Genomic DNA, 17,961 nt, shown 5'->3' on the forward strand with positions numbered 1-17,961 from the left:
TCCAGGAGCCATTTGGTGAGCTGCATATCCTGCTACATGTTCACAGACTTGCCAGTGGAAAAGCCAAACTTCACATGCCAGAAATGCAAGCTTGTGTCCCTGTTGGAGGAAAAGTTGCGAAATCTAGAAGAGAGGTTAACTACCTTGAAAATCATTAAGGAAGGTGAAGAGTTCTTAGACAGAGCAGAATTATCTCTTCATGATTCAGAAAGAGAAGAAATTCGAACTGCACCTGACGAAACAGAGGAATGGAAGCATGTGACCCAGAGAAGCAGGAGGATCGAGAGGCAGTCAGCACCCATACTGCTCAGGAACCAGTACCAGGCTCTCACGCAGGAGAACCATGAAGAAATACAGCAAAATAAGACTTTGCCAGCAATGAATAACCTTGTAAGCCCTCAGAATCCTCCTGGATGGAGAAAGAAGAATGTTGTGAAGAAAAAACGGAGAGTGGTGGTCATGGGGGATTCCCTGTTAAGAGGAACAGAGGCCGCTATCTGCAGACCAGACATAACCTCAAGAGAAATGTGCTGTCTTCCAGGAGCAAAAATTAAAGATGTGTCTGACAGGATATCAAGACTCTTCAGACCTACAGATCACTACCCATTCCTGCTAATACATGTGGGGACAAATGACACCGCAAGAAAGGACCTGGAAACCATCTGCAGTGACTTTGAAGACTTAGGCAAGAAAGTGAAAGAATTGGGAGCGCAGGTGGTCTTCTCATCCATCCTCCCAGTGGATGGCCATGGAACAATGAGGTGGAATAAGATTCTACAGGTGAACAACTGGCTACGTCGATGGTGCCGTCAACAAGGATTTGGATTTCTGGATCACGGAATGAATTACCTATACGATGGACTACTTGCTAGAGATGGGGTGCACCTTACGAAGACTGGAAAACATGTATTTGGAAGTCGCCTTGCTACACTCATCAGAAGAGCTTTAAACTAGAACAATGTGGGAAGGGAAGCAAAAGGCCAGAAAAAGCCATACAGCTGACAAATACTATTGAGATCTCTGCTACTGGAAGTGGAAAAGAAGAACAAAGACAAAACAATTTAAATAATAAAAATATGGGAGGAAGAGAAACCAATCACAAACTAAAATGTTTTTATACAAATGCACAAAGCATGGGCAACAAACAAGGAGAATTGGAACTACTAATGCAGGAAAAGGAATATGATGTCATTGGAATCACTGAAACTTGGTGGGACGATACACATGATTGGAATAAAAGGCTAAAAGGATACAACTTATTTGCAAGAAACAGACTTGATAAACGAGGAGGAGGTGTTGCATTGTATGTTAGAAAAGCGTATATCTGCACAGAGATTGAAGCTTCAGAGACTGGGAGTTCTGTGGAAACTGTTTGGGTAAGAATACAAGGAGAGAACAACGGAAAGGACACCATTGTAGGCATTTACTACAGGCCACCTGGGCAAGCTGAAGATATGGATGAACTCTTTATGTATCAAATGACCAAGTTCTCCAAAAAATATGACGTAGTGGTCATGGGAGATTTCAACTATCCAGACATTTGTTGGGAATCTCTCTCAAGTAAAACTAACAGGTCAAGCAAATTCTTATCCTCTCTTGCTGACAACTTTATCTTCCAAAAGGTAGGGGAGAAAACAAGGGGATCTGCTACTTTGGATCTAATCCTTATAAACAGGGAGGAAATGGTTGAGGAGGTAAAGGTAGCTGGGACCCTAGGAGGCAGCGATCATGCTATTATAGAATTTTGGATAACTAGAGGAGAAAGACATGTGAAGACTCAAACTTCAAGGTTAGATTTTAGAAAGGCAGATTTTAAGAGACTCAGAAAGAGAATTGGAGGGATCCAATGGCTGGATGTCCTTAAGGACAAAAATGTCCAGGAAGGATGGGAAATTTTTAAAAATGAGATTCTCAAAGCACAATCGTTAACAATCCCGAAAAGTAGGAAGAATGGGAAGCATTTAAGGAAACCAGGATGGATGAACACAGAACTTAAACACATGCTAAAAAGAAAGAAAGAAATGTTTATTAAATGGAAAGAGGGAGGCATATCTAAAGAAGATTATAATGCAGTCTGCAGATCCTGTAGGGCACGTATCAGGTTAGCTAAAGCTGACAATGAATTAAGGCTTGCAAGAGATGTCAAAAGCAATAAAAAAGGATTTTGGGGGTATGTCAAAAGTAAAAGAAAAGTCAAAGATGCTATAGGATTTTTATAGGATGAAAATGGAGAAATGGTAAGAGAGGATGTTGAGAAGGCTGAACTTTTTAATTCCTATTTTGCATCAGTTTTCTCTCAGAAAGAAAATGTAACATCAACTGATCTTCACTGTCCTTTTAAAGGAATAGAGGAATCCAAGTTATCTGTAAACAGAAAGATTGTGAGGGAATATTTAGCTAACATAAATGAGTTCAAGTCTCCAGGTCCAGATGAATTACACCCCAGAGTACTGAAGGAGATCGTAGAAGAAATTTTAGAACCACTCTCCATAATCTTTAAAAATTCTTGGAGAACAGGAGAAGTCCCAGAAGACTGGAGAAGAGCAAATGTTGTTCCTATCTTCAAAAAGGGGAAGAAGGTGGACCCAGGGAACTATAGGCCGGTGAGTCTGACTTCTATACCAGGAAAGATCTTTGAACAAATTATTAAACAACATGTATGTAAGTACATGGATAAGAATGAAGTGATTAACCAGAGTCAGCATGGGTTTGTAACTAACAAGTCATGTCAGACTAACTTAATTTCCTTCTATGACAGAATCACTGACTGGGTGGATCAGGGAAATGCTGTAGATATAGTATATCTTGACTTCAGCAAAGCATTTGACAAAGTATCTCACACCATCCTTATTGAAAAAATGACCAAGTATGCAATGGACCAGGCAATGTTAGGTGGATTCATAACTGGCTTAGTGATCGGACTCAAAGGGTGGTTGTAAATGGCTTCACATCCAGCTGGATGAATGTCTCAAGTGGGGTACCACAGGGCTCCGTCCTGGGACCTGTATTGTTCAACTTCTTTATCAATGATTTAGATGAAGGAATTGAGGGTAAACTGATTAAATTTGCTGATGACACAAAGCTAGGAGGGATAGCTAATACTAGAGAAGAGAGAGAGAGGATTCAAAAAGACCTAAATAAACTGGAGCAGTGGGCAGCAACCAACAGAATGGTTTTTAACAGGGAAAAATGCAAAGTACTACATCTGGGCAATAAAAATGAAAAAAGCATATACAGAATGGGAGGAATAGAGCTAAGCAACAGTACATGTGAAAAAGACTTAGGTATACTAATAGATCATAGACTGAATATGAGTCAACAGTGTGATGCAGCAGCAAAAAAGGCAAATACAATTCTGGGATGTATTAACAGAAGCATACAGTCTAGATCACGTGAAGTCATTATCGGTCTTTACTCCTCTTTGGTCAGACCACATCTGGAATACTGTGTACAGTTTTGGGCACCACATTTTAAAAAAGACATAGACAAACTTGAGCAAGTTCAGAGAAGAGCGACCAGAATGGTGACTGGTCTGCAAACCATGTTCTATGAGGAACGGTTGCAGGATTTGGGAATGTTTAGCTTGCAAAAAAGAAGACTGAGAGGAGACTTAATAGCTGTCTACAAATATGTCAAGGGCTGTCACATTGTAGAAGGATCATCTTTATTCTCATTTGCACAAGGAAAGACTAGAAGCAATGGGATGAAACTAAATGGGAGGAGACACAGATTAGATATTAGAAAAAACTTTTTGACAGTTAGGGTGATTAATGAGTGGAACAGGCTGCCACGAGAGGTGGTGAGTTCCCCTTCAATGGACGTCTTCAAACAGAGGCTGGACAGACATCTGTCTGAGATGATAAAGTGAATCCTGCTTGGAGCAGGGGGTTGGACCAGATGACCCAGGAGGTCCCTTCCAACTCTACCATTCTATGATTCTATGATTCTCAGCAGACACCTTGCTGCAAAGGTCAGTATCAGAGCTAGCTCACGTCAACATTTATACAATGTAGTGAATGCCACAAAATAAAAATAATAATATTTTTTATTTTTATAGCACCAACATATTCAGCAACACTTTACATTTTAAAGGGGAATTGTACAGACAATAAAAGACATTACAGAATAACAAAAGTCACATAAATTGACAGATACCAGAAGGAGTGAGGGCCCTGCTCACAAGCTTACAATCTATGAGGAAATAGGGGAGACACGAAAGGTGGATGGTAAAAATTGCTTGTATAGTATGGTCAACCATCAATGTAATAAATAGGGTAATCACATAATGCTGAATGAACCAACCAGTATGTGAACAAGTACACTCATAAAGGTCTATTAAGTACATGGGAGTGTATGAACAGATGATACGAGGGTCCTGATTTGGATGGACATTTTGTATGGAAAAAACAGGTTTAGTTAGACAAGTGTGGTGAGGCGATAGGGCAATCTAAAGAAATGCGTTTTTAGGGCACGCTTAAAACTGGGAGTATTGGGCATTAAATGAAGCGACCTGGATAGTGCATTCCAAAGAATTGGCGTAGCACGCGAGAAGTCTTGGATACGGGAGTGGGAGGTTCAGACGATTGAGGATGTTAATCTTAGGTCATTAGCTGAATGGATAGGTTGGTGGAATGAGATGAAAGAGGAGATGTAGGGTGGTGCTGAAGCATGGAGCACTTTGAGGGTGATGAGTTTATATTGAACTCTGTAGCGGATGGGTAACCGGTGCAATGACTGGCACAGGGTGGAGGCATCGGTGTAGCGGTTGGCAAGGAATATGATCCCCAAAAGAAAAGCCCCAAAACAGTTACTATCCCCCTTATCACCCCACCCTCCGAAAAAAAGTTATATGTTAAAGGTATCCAATTTATAGTGTACAAAATAAGCAATCACACACATGCCTGTGCATGTGCAGATGAAAATACTTTGTTTAGTCGTGTTTAATCAGTTTTGCAATGTGAAATGTGTGATATCTTTAATCATGTATCCCTTTAAAAACCTGCAACAGAAATGTCGACATATATAAGGTCCTAAACAGCTATTTGTTTCAATGCACTATGTTTGTTGGTGCTAGGACATGTTTGTTTTACAGTTTTCTCTATCTATATTTCATGGGAGGATCCCAGATAACCAGATAATGTGAGATCAACATTGGAATATTGGACACACAGGTGAATCCCTGTTATATCTTCAGTTTTGCACGGAGATTTTCCTACCAAAAGTGTCCGGGTTTTCCACTTGGTTGTTGGGTAGTTTGTTTTAAGGTAGTGACAGCAGGTGATTGAGTCTCTGTTTGGACATTTAAAGCTTATTTTGCAGCGGGCTGCATCTGCCTTGATAACAGTAGGTCACTGAGTTAAGTAAATCACATGTAATGTACTGATACCGTATTAAAAGAGGAGTATTAGGGATAGGAGTTTATTAGCTTACCTGTCCTGAAGAACGGATCTATGTCTCCCATCCCTCCGTACTTTATAATTATTAGTTAATCTGATGGTTTGGGCCTTTGGCTCAACCTTTTGAACTTTGGAAACTACATTTTGGTGAAATATCTTATGAAGGTATTTAATCATTAAAATTGTGGTTTTGATAAAAAAAACTTTAATAAAGATTGTCATGGCCATCTTTATCTAGTATGAAGTGTTATCAGAAGGTTTGGGGTGTGATATGCTATATACCTCCATGCAGCATGCGTCCTCTTTACACAAGCATGCTGGCCACTGGCTTGTCACATTAATCATATTCCAGAATTAAACTAAATTATTTGATTTCCTTTCAGTCAATAATAATTAACTGGAGACCCTTTAAAGTTGGGTTTTCTAGAGGTTGCCTTCAAATAAAGAAGTCAGTTGTGGGCCAAATAAATTCAGATAATTTAACTTTACTAAACAAAACAGCAAACACAGTAGAGCACCATGCGTATCGATTACTGCCACTCTAGTAGGCACAATATGTGTAATGGTTTCAGTGCTCAAACGAGGGATTATCCTTGAATGTTCCAAAACAAACAAAACTGAGTATACGCAGAACAATAAATGTGCTTCTCTGGCTTTGATCTCTATTTCTTTCATGGAGGCCACACCAACATTGTGCTGTTTCATATAGTCTCACTCCATGCTTCCAGTTCCTGCCAATTTCAGGAGTCAGTCATTCACACAAACCCTTTGCTTAGTGCTCTGTCTCTTCAACCCTAACCTCTCCATGTGTCACTGTATCTACATTTCCAAGAGTTTTGTTTCAACTTCACAGTTCTCTGTGTTATGTTTCATCTCTTTGTCATCATTCTCTTTCTCAAGGATTTAATCTCCAAGATCTCGGTCTACCACACATTCCAACACAGTTACATCCAATAGACAATCACTCCACAAGATGCTCAGACAATTTTCCTTCATTTGTAGCCACATACACTCTGTACTACTAGGCTACATCTCAAGCGTACATGGCAATCAGACCTTACTGTAGTCTTTATCAACCCAAAGGGAATTTCTTAACTCCCCTACATGATGAGACTACGGTGGCTCAGTGGTTAGTACTGTTGCTTTGCACCACTGGGCTTTCTGGTTCCTATCCCAGCAAGGACAACATCTGCAAGGAGTTTTTTATGTTCTCCTCATATTTACCTGTGTCTCCTCGGAGTCCTCCTGTTTCCTCCCACACTCCAAAGCCATACTGATAGGGAATTTAAATTATGAGCCACAATGGGACAGTGATGATGGAGCTTTTATAGTGCTGTGTAATGGTGTTATATAAGTGAGTAAAATAAATAAAAAGAATAAAACCTTAATTCTGATTTGAGTACAGCCCTCTTACCCCCTTCCGGTTGCCTTACAAGCTGAGCAATTCCCACAGCCCTATGTCAGCTGATGACGCATTTCAGACCTCATCAGTCAAGGAGCAGCACACAGAACACTCACAGGCCCACCTCCTACACAACAATGCTCTATCAAGCCCAGGTCACTTGCTAGGTCACCATGTAGTACACTAACCAGGCCTTACTTGGCAAAACAACTGTATTGCTTTTTAAGGCCCACTCACTTTTTGGCAATTGACTTCTCTACACAGAATATCACAAGCCTCCCAGTCATGTTTCTAAAAAAAACAGTGAAACAACATCACAAATCATAAGCTAGCTGCTAGTTATATAGTTGCAGTAGAATATGTGCACTGATGTATGCATGTTTGTAATAGTGCAGTAATTCTTATCTTTATTAGGGAATCTATTAGTAGGATAAACCCTCCTAAGCCGTCTATATAGGTATGTAGGTCTCAGGAAGTTTAATATAATGACACTTTGATATCTGCGATCCGATATCTTATTACAGAGAAATCCACGTTTTTCTTTATGTGAAAATGAGCTGTTAAGATCCGAGACAGTCTCCCTCCAGAGATTATGTTCATTGAAAGGGGGGGATACCAGTGTGAGACATGTAATGACTGACAGTCTGCTCTCCTGATCTAGGTGTTACTGGTAATGCCACCTTTCATTTAAAATAAGCTTTGCCGGCAAGTTATCAGGGAGATTTATGTCTGGCCCATAGATCTTAACAGCTTATTTGCATATTTGAAAAAATGTGGATTTCTCTGGAATAAAATATCGGATCACAGATATCACGTATAATTTTATTCAACTTTCTATGACCTGCGTGCTCATATAGATGGATTAGGAGGACTGATCTTACTGATAGATTCCCTTTAAATGTTAACTATAATTTGATAAAAGTTTATATATACTATAAGCACTGCGTAGTGTTACTGAGCGGTGGGGATCCAGGGACCTAAGGCCCTCACTGATCGGTAAAAACACCATTCTGAAGTCCGTAGCTCCTTCATGAACTGTGTGCACAGAGAAGTGTACAGGGTAATTAGTAAGTCAATGGATGCATATACAGCTCTGTGAGAGTGAGTGTGCGGACCCATAGACTTACTATTGAGCCAATAGAACACTCTGTGCACACAGCTCATACAAATGCTGCGGACTTCACAGTGATGTTTTGACCGATCAGTGGGGGTCTTAGTACTTGGAGAAACTATGCAGCTTCTTTAATATATAAAAACTTTTATAAAACGACAGTTACCCTATAAGTTTGAGGCCTTGAACAAGAGACTCTCAACGGCACATCAATGTATCAATAAAGAAGTACTGCTGGCTACATTATGATTGACACTGATGCTAATCCCAAGAGAGGATCACTATACATTTTATATGATTGAAACTTACAGTTGCTGCCGGAAAAGCCAGGACCGAGAAGAGAAGGTCTCGGCAATAGGTAATACACTTCACTAACTTAATCCCTCTTACTGGAAAGAGCAGATCCGTCAGAAAGGTCACAGCATAGAATAAAGTCTGCAGAACCTAGAAAAAAAATGATGAACTTTTACAGAAATGTTTATAAAATTGTATCTATTTGAATTTCCTTGTAGAAATTCACATGATTTTATGTAAAAAAAAAATATTAGACAGTTATCTATTTAACAAATGAGTGGGACTGAGCTGCAGGACATTGTAAATGAGCCAGTGTGTCTGTGTTCACATTTGGTTAAGATTTGGTTGATGAGCAGAGGACCAAGAGGTTGGATCTCAAAGAATCAAATATTGATGGCCTATTCTCAGCAGCTCCTATAAGATTTCTGTTTTAAAATTTTAATACAGATTGTGATATGGAAAAATAACATTGCTGAAAATAAAAAAAAATGTGGAAAACAATGGGTCTGATGATAGATTACTTTTTAATAACTAAATGCAGCTCTTGTATGTGTGGCTGTTTCTAGTACTGCAGCACTTTCAATCCCATTTAAAAGTGAATCATGTCAAATTTTATTAGACTGAAATTATGGCCACAGTTACCTGTCATACAGACAAAAGAACTATTCCATGCATTCATCTTATGGTTTAATGATAGAAATCCCCAAAATACAATTGTAGCCACAGTGCATTAACCCTAGCGCTATACTGTGCTTTTACTCCGAGCTGCTTACTTCTATATATCATATTCTGTGGGCAACCTGATTGTCTGACGAAGGTCCCATTGGGACCCAAACATTACAAGACTTGTATTTTTCTATTGCTACAAATAAACCACAAATTGAAACATCACTGTGACATCCAGGTTCAGAAATGCACTTTATTAGGCTACTGCTATTAACATCACCACTGATTTTTCTTTTCAATTACTCTTAAAGAGTAACTAAACTTTCTTTTTTATATACTTTTGTCCAGCATGGAAAGTTATGAAACTTTGCAAATCCCTTTAGCAGGAGATTTGTCTTCATTCCTATAAAACTAAATATACGTGGCTTCCAAACCTCTACTTTTCCCCAGTCTATTTGGCTGCCTTTGGTTGCATTGACATCAGTACAAATGATGAAAGGCTCAGCACCTGCCTCCTTCTCTGAATGTTGTGCTTATCAGCATGATATCCTGCAGTAGGTTTATCCATAGAGTTAGCGAGACACAGTGCACTGCTAAGCTGACAATTTCACTTACAGCATCTGTACTCCAAATGAGTATGTTCTGATATCAATGCATTTAAAGGCAGGCAAACAGAGTGGGAAAAGCAGAGGTTTGGAAGCTGCTCATGTGTACATTTTTTTTACAGGAATTAAAACAATACCCTGAAAAAGGATATGCAAAGGTTCATAACTTTGTATGCAGGACAAAATTATAACAAAAAAAAAATTAATAAAAGTTTAGTTACTCTAAAAAATGTAAAAAAAAAAATAAAAATACATACATAAATGTATCCTGTTCTTTTAAAGTGTACACAACCAGTAGCTCATGTCTATCTGCTCAAGTGAGTGCGAATGGCTCCTGACGTCAGACACACTCACGCTGAAGAAACTGGTCATGGGGAAGCAACCTCAAGAGGCGGAGATTTGGCAAGTGCTCTGCCACACCCAGAGCACTCAATGCTTCATTTGCATATGAATTAAAAAACGATTTCTCACGAATGCAGAAATAGACACAAGATATAAAGGTGTCGATGGATTTTGCTTTTACACAACTTCATGACTATATATGAGGTTTGGCCGGTGGATCTTACTGACTCATTCCCTTTAAGCTTGCTTAAAAATCATGATTTTTGGCAAAAAATGATCCTGTGTAAATATGACGTGATACCAATAACATGATGTTGTATGGAAACAGAAAAATTGTATTAGCAATCACTCTGTGCGAATAGAAGTGCGGTCTGCTAGTCTAAACAGGCTACTAAATGACCCCTGAATGACTTAAATGTAGCCAATCAGCGGTCATATAACATTCATGATCGGGCTGTCTAAATGCAGCCTTTTGTTACAGAATAGGAATTAAAATGTGCAGGGGGTGTTGGGGGCTCCAGATGATTTGGCAATATGGGGCCCTGAAATTCCTGATGGCGGCTCTGGTCACAGTGATTGATTGTAAATCAATACTCACGTCACCTCTGAATGTATGTCTATGTAATGAACATTTATTGTACAATATGTGTGTGATGTGTACATGTATATAATGTATGAGAAAAAGGAGAAGATATGAGTATCATGGCAAAAAGTTAGATTTGCATTAAGTTATATTAAAATACATAGATCAAATAAATAACAATATATATATATATATATATATATATATATATATATATATATAAAACAAAACAGTGGATATATATATACCACTGTATATACTACACCACACAGGAGAGCCGACAGATTCTCTGTATATTGCACCACACAGGAGAGCTGACAGATCCTCTATATACTACACCACACAGGAGAGCCGACAGATCCTCTATATACTACACCACACAGGAGAGGTGACAGATCCTCTATATACTACACCACACAGGAGAGCTGACAGATCCTCTATATACTACACCACACAGGAGAGCTGACAGATCCTCTATATACTACACCACACAGGAGAGCTGACAGAGCCTCTATATACTACACCACACAGGAGAGCTGACAGATCCTCTATATACTACACCACACAGGAGAGCTGACAGATCCTCTATATACTACACCACACAGGAGAGCTGAAGAGATCCTCTATATACTACACCACACAGGAGAGGTGACAGATCCTCTATATACTACACCACACAGGAGAGCCGACAGATCCTCTATATACTACACCACACAAGAGAGCTGACAGATCCTCTATATACTACACCACACAGGAGAGCTGACAAATCCTCTATATACTACACCACACAGGAGAGCTGACAGATCCTCTATATACTACACCACACAAGAGAGCCGACAGATCCTCTATATACTACACCACACAGGAGAGCCGACAGATCCTCTATATACTACACCACACAGGAGAGCTGACAGATCCTCTATATACTACACCACACAGGAGAACTGACAGATCCTGTATATACTACACCACACAGGAGAGCTGACAGATCCTCTATATACTACACCACACAGGAGAGCTGACAGATCCTCTATATACTACACCACACAGGAGAGGTGACAGATCCTCTATATACTACACCACACAGGAGAGCTGACATATCCTCTATATACTACACCACACAGGAGAGGTGACAGATCCTCTATATACTACACCACACAGGAGAGGTGACAGATCCTCTATATACTACACCACACAGGAGAGCTGACAGATCCTCTATATACTACACCACACAGGAGAGCTGACAGATCCTCTATATACTACACCACACAGCAGAGCCGACAGATCCTCTATATACTACACTACACAGGAGAGCTGACAGATACTCTATATACTACACCACACAGGAGAGCTGACAGATCCTCTATATACTACACCACACAGGAGAGCTGACAGATCCTCTATATACTACACCACACAGGAGAGGTGACAGATCCTCTATATACTACACCACACAGGAGAGGTGACAGATCCTCTATATACTACACCACACAGGAGAGCTGACAGATCCTCTATATACTACACCACACAGGAGAGCTGACAGATCCTCTATATACTACACCACACAGGAGAGCTGACAGATCCTCTATATACTACACCACACAGGAGAGCTGACAGATCCTCTATATACTACACCACACAGGAGAGCTGACAGATCCTCTATATACTACACCACACAGGAGAGCCGACAGATCCTCTATATACTACACCACACAGGAGAGCTGACACATCCTTTATATACTACACCACACAGGAGAGCCGACCGATCCTCTATATACTACACTACACAGGAGAGGTGACAGATCCTCTATATACTACACCACACAGGAGAGGTGACAGATCCTCTATATACTACACCACACAGGAGAGCTGACAGATCCTCTATATACTACACCACACAGGAGAGGTGACAGATCCTCTATATACTACACCACACAGGAGAGGTGACAGATCCTCTATATACTACACCACACAGCAGAGCCGACACATCCTCTATATACTACACCACACAGGAGAGGTGACAGATCCTCTATATACTACACCACACAGGAGAGGTGACAGATCCTCTATATACTACACCACACAGCAGAGCCGACACATCCTCTATATACTACACCACACAGGAGAGCCGACCGATCCTCTATATACTACACCACACAGGAGAGCCGACCGATCCTCTATATACTACACCACACAAGAGAGCTGACAGATCCTCTATATACTACACCACACAGGAGAGCCGACCGATCCTCTATATACTATACCACACAGGAGAGCCGACCGATCCTCTATATACTACACCACACAAGAGAGCTGACAGATCCTCTATATACTACACCACACAGGAGAGCTGACAAATCCTCTATATACTACACCACACAGGAGAGCTGACAGATCCTCTATATACTACACCACACAAGAGAGCCGACAGATCCTCTATATACTACACCACACAGGAGAGCCGACAGATCCTCTATATACTACACTACACAGGAGAGCTGACAGATACTCTATATACTACACCACACAGGAGAGCTGACAGATCCTCTGTATACTACACCACACAGGAGAGGTGACAGATCCTCTATATACTACACCACACAGGAGAGCTGACAGATCCTCTATATACTACACCACACAGGAGAGCTGACAGATCCTCTATATACTACACCACACAAGAGAGCCGACCGATCCTCTATATACTACACCACACAGGAGAGCCGACCGATCCTCTATATACTACACCACACAAGAGAGCTGACAGATCCTCTATATACTACACCACACAGGAGAGCTGACAGATCCTCTATATACTACACCACACAGGAGAGCTGACACATCCTCTATATACTACACCACACAAGAGAGCCGACAGATCCTCTATATACTACACCACACAGGAGAGCTGACACATCCTCTATATACTACACCACACAAGAGAGCCGACAGATCCTCTATATACTACACCACACAGGAGAGCCGACAGATCCTCTATATACTACACTACACAGGAGAGCTGACAGATACTCTATATACTACACCACACAGGAGAGCTGACAGATCCTCTATATACTACACCACACAGGAGAGCCGACAGATCCTCTATATACTACACTACACAGGAGAGCTGACAGATACTCTATATACTACACCACACAAGAGAGCTGACAGATCCTCTATATACTACACCACACAGGAGAGCTGACACATCCTCTATATACTACACCACACAAGAGAGCCGACAGATCCTCTATATACTACACCACACAGGAGAGCCGACAGATCCTCTATATACTACACTACACAGGAGAGCTGACAGATACTCTATATACTACACCACACAGGAGAGCTGACAGATCCTCTATATACTACACCACACAGGAGAGGTGACAGATCCTCTATATACTACACCATACAGGAGAGCTGACAGATCCTCTATATACTACACCACACAGGAGAGCTGACAGATCCTCTATATACTACACCACACAAGAGAGCCGACCGATCCTCTATATACTACACCACACAGGAGAGCCGACCGATCCTCTATATACTACACCACACAAGAGAGCTGACAGATCCTCTATATACTACACCACACAGGAGAGCCGACCGATCCTCTATATACAACACCACACTCGAGAGCCGACCGATCCTCTATATACTACACCACACAAGAGAGCTGACAGATCCTCTATATACTACACCACACAGGAGAGCTGACAAATCCTCTATATACTACACCACACAGGAGAGCTGACAGATCCTCTATATACTACACCACACAAGAGAGCCGACAGATCCTCTATATACTACACCACACAGGAGAGCCGACAGATCCTCTATATACTACACTACACAGGAGAGCTGACAGATACTCTATATACTACACCACACAGGAGAGCTGACAGATCCTCTATATACTACACCACACAGGAGAGGTGACAGATCCTCTATATACTACACCACACAGGAGAGCTGACAGATCCTCTATATACTACACCACACAGGAGAGCTGACAGATCCTCTATATACTACACCACACAAGAGAGCAAATAGATCCTCTATATACTACACCACACAGCAGAGCCGACACATCCTCTATATACTACACCACACAAGAGAGCTGACAGATCCTCTATATACTACACCACACAAGAGAGCTGACAGATCCTGTATATATACTACACCACGCAATAGAGCTGACAGATCCTCTATATACTACACCACACAGGAGAGCCGACAAATCCTCTATATACTACACCACAGGAGAGCTGACAGATCCTCTATATACTACACCACACAGGAGAGGTGACAGATCCTCTATATACTACACCACACAGGAGAGGTGACAGATCCTCTATATACTACACCACACAGGAGAGCCGACAGATCCTCTATATACTACACCACACAGGAGAGCTGACAGATCCTCTATATACTACACCACACAGGAGAGCTGACAGATCCTCTATATACTACACTACACAGGAGAGCTGACAGATCCTCTATATACTACACCACACAGCAGAGCTGACAGATCCTCTATATACTACATCACACAGGAGAGCTGACAGATCCTCTATATACTACACCACACAGGAGAGGTGACAGATCCTCTATATACTACACCACACAGGAGAACTGACAGATCCTGTATATATACTACACCACGCAATGGAGCTGACAGATCCTCTATATACTACACCACACAGGAGAGCCGACAGATCCTCTATATACTACACCACACAGGAGAGCCGACAGATCCTCTATATACTACACCACACAGGAGAGCCGACCGATCCTCTATATACTACACCACACAGGAGAGCTGACAAATCCTCTATATACTACACCACACAGGAGAGCCGACAGATCCTCTATATACTACACCACACAGGAGAGCTGACAGATCCTCTATATACTACACCACACAAGAGAGCCGACAGATCCTCTATATACTACACTACACAGCAGAGCCGACACATCCTCTATATACTACACCACACAGGAGAGGTGACAGATCCTCTATATACTACACCACACAGGAGAGCTGACAAATCCTCTATATACTACACCACACAGGAGAGCTGACAGATCCTCTATATACTACACCACACAAGAGAGCCGACAGATCCTCTATATACTACACCACACAGGAGAGCCGACAGATCCTCTATATACTACACCACACAGGAGAGCTGACAGATCCTCTATATACTACACCACACAGGAGAACTGACAGATCCTGTATATACTACACCACACAGGAGAGCTGACAGATCCTCTATATACTACACCACACAGGAGAGCTGACAGATCCTCTATATACTACACCACACAGGAGAGGTGACAGATCCTCTATATACTACACCACACAGGAGAGCTGACATATCCTCTATATACTACACCACACAGGAGAGGTGACAGATCCTCTATATACTACACCACACAGGAGAGGTGACAGATCCTCTATATACTACACCACACAGGAGAGCTGACAGATCCTCTATATACTACACCACACAGGAGAGCTGACAGATCCTCTATATACTACACCACACAGCAGAGCCGACAGATCCTCTATATACTACACTACACAGGAGAGCTGACAGATACTCTATATACTACACCACACAGGAGAGCTGACAGATCCTCTATATACTACACCACACAGGAGAGCTGACAGATCCTCTATATACTACACCACACAGGAGAGGTGACAGATCCTCTATATACTACACCACACAGGAGAGGTGACAGATCCTCTATATACTACACCACACAGGAGAGCTGACAGATCCTCTATATACTACACCACACAGGAGAGCTGACAGATCCTCTATATACTACACCACACAGGAGAGCTGACAGATCCTCTATATACTACACCACACAGGAGAGCTGACAGATCCTCTATATACTACACCACACAGGAGAGCTGACAGATCCTCTATATACTACACCACACAGGAGAGCCGACAGATCCTCTATATACTACACCACACAGGAGAGCTGACACATCCTTTATATACTACTCCACACAGGAGAGCCGACCGATCCTCTATATACTACACTACACAGGAGAGGTGACAGATCCTCTATATACTACACCACACAGGAGAGGTGACAGATCCTCTATATACTACACCACACAGGAGAGCTGACAGATCCTCTATATACTACACCACACAGGAGAGGTGACAGATCCTCTATATACTACACCACACAGGAGAGGTGACAGATCCTCTATATACTACACCACACAGCAGAGCCGACACATCCTCTATATACTACACCACACAGGAGAGGTGACAGATCCTCTATATACTACACCACACAGGAGAGGTGACAGATCCTCTATATACTACACCACACAGCAGAGCCGACACATCCTCTATATACTACACCACACAGGAGAGCCGACCGATCCTCTATATACTACACCACACAGGAGAGCCGACCGATCCTCTATATACTACACCACACAAGAGAGCTGACAGATCCTCTATATACTACACCACACAGGAGAGCCGACCGATCCTCTATATACTATACCACACAGGAGAGCCGACCGATCCTCTATATACTACACCACACAAGAGAGCTGACAGATCCTCTATATACTACACCACACAGGAGAGCTGACAAATCCTCTATATACTACACCACACAGGAGAGCTGACAGATCCTCTATATACTACACCACACAAGAGAGCCGACAGATCCTCTATATACTACACCACACAGGAGAGCCGACAGATCCTCTATATACTACACTACACAGGAGAGCTGACAGATACTCTATATACTACACCACACAGGAGAGCTGACAGATCCTCTGTATACTACACCACACAGGAGAGGTGACAGATCCTCTATATACTACACCACACAGGAGAGCTGACAGATCCTCTATATACTACACCACACAGGAGAGCTGACAGATCCTCTATATACTACACCACACAAGAGAGCCGACCGATCCTCTATATACTACACCACACAGGAGAGCCGACCGATCCTCTATATACTACACCACACAAGAGAGCTGACAGATCCTCTATATACTACACCACACAGGAGAGCTGACAGATCCTCTATATACTACACCACACAGGAGAGCTGACACATCCTCTATATACTACACCACACAAGAGAGCCGACAGATCCTCTATATACTACACCACACAGGAGAGCTGACACATCCTCTATATACTACACCACACAAGAGAGCCGACAGATCCTCTATATACTACACCACACAGGAGAGCCGACAGATCCTCTATATACTACACTACACAGGAGAGCTGACAGATACTCTATATACTACACCACACAGGAGAGCTGACAGATCCTCTATATACTACACCACACAGGAGAGCCGACAGATCCTCTATATACTACACTACACAGGAGAGCTGACAGATACTCTATATACTACACCACACAAGAGAGCTGACAGATCCTCTATATACTACACCACACAGGAGAGCTGACACATCCTCTATATACTACACCACACAAGAGAGCCGACAGATCCTCTATATACTACACCACAC

General features: G+C 41.8%; 1 protein-coding gene across 1 annotated transcript in view; it reads right to left on the reverse strand.

Moving 5' to 3' along the window:
* Positions 1-17,961, reverse strand: part of ADTRP (androgen dependent TFPI regulating protein) — a 185,887-nt gene that overhangs the window by 67,039 nt on the left and 100,887 nt on the right. The window contains exon 2 of the mRNA XM_073676684.1: positions 8,219-8,353. Within this exon, the coding sequence (XP_073532785.1) occupies positions 8,219-8,353 (135 nt within the window). The remainder of the gene's footprint in view (positions 1-8,218; positions 8,354-17,961) is intronic.

The sequence above is a fragment of the Phyllobates terribilis genome, unplaced genomic scaffold (genome assembly GCF_046119375.1).
Source record: "Phyllobates terribilis strain yellow unplaced genomic scaffold, ASM4611937v1 Scaffold_4__5_contigs__length_816908805, whole genome shotgun sequence".
Classification (NCBI taxonomy): Eukaryota; Metazoa; Chordata; class Amphibia; order Anura; family Dendrobatidae; genus Phyllobates; species Phyllobates terribilis.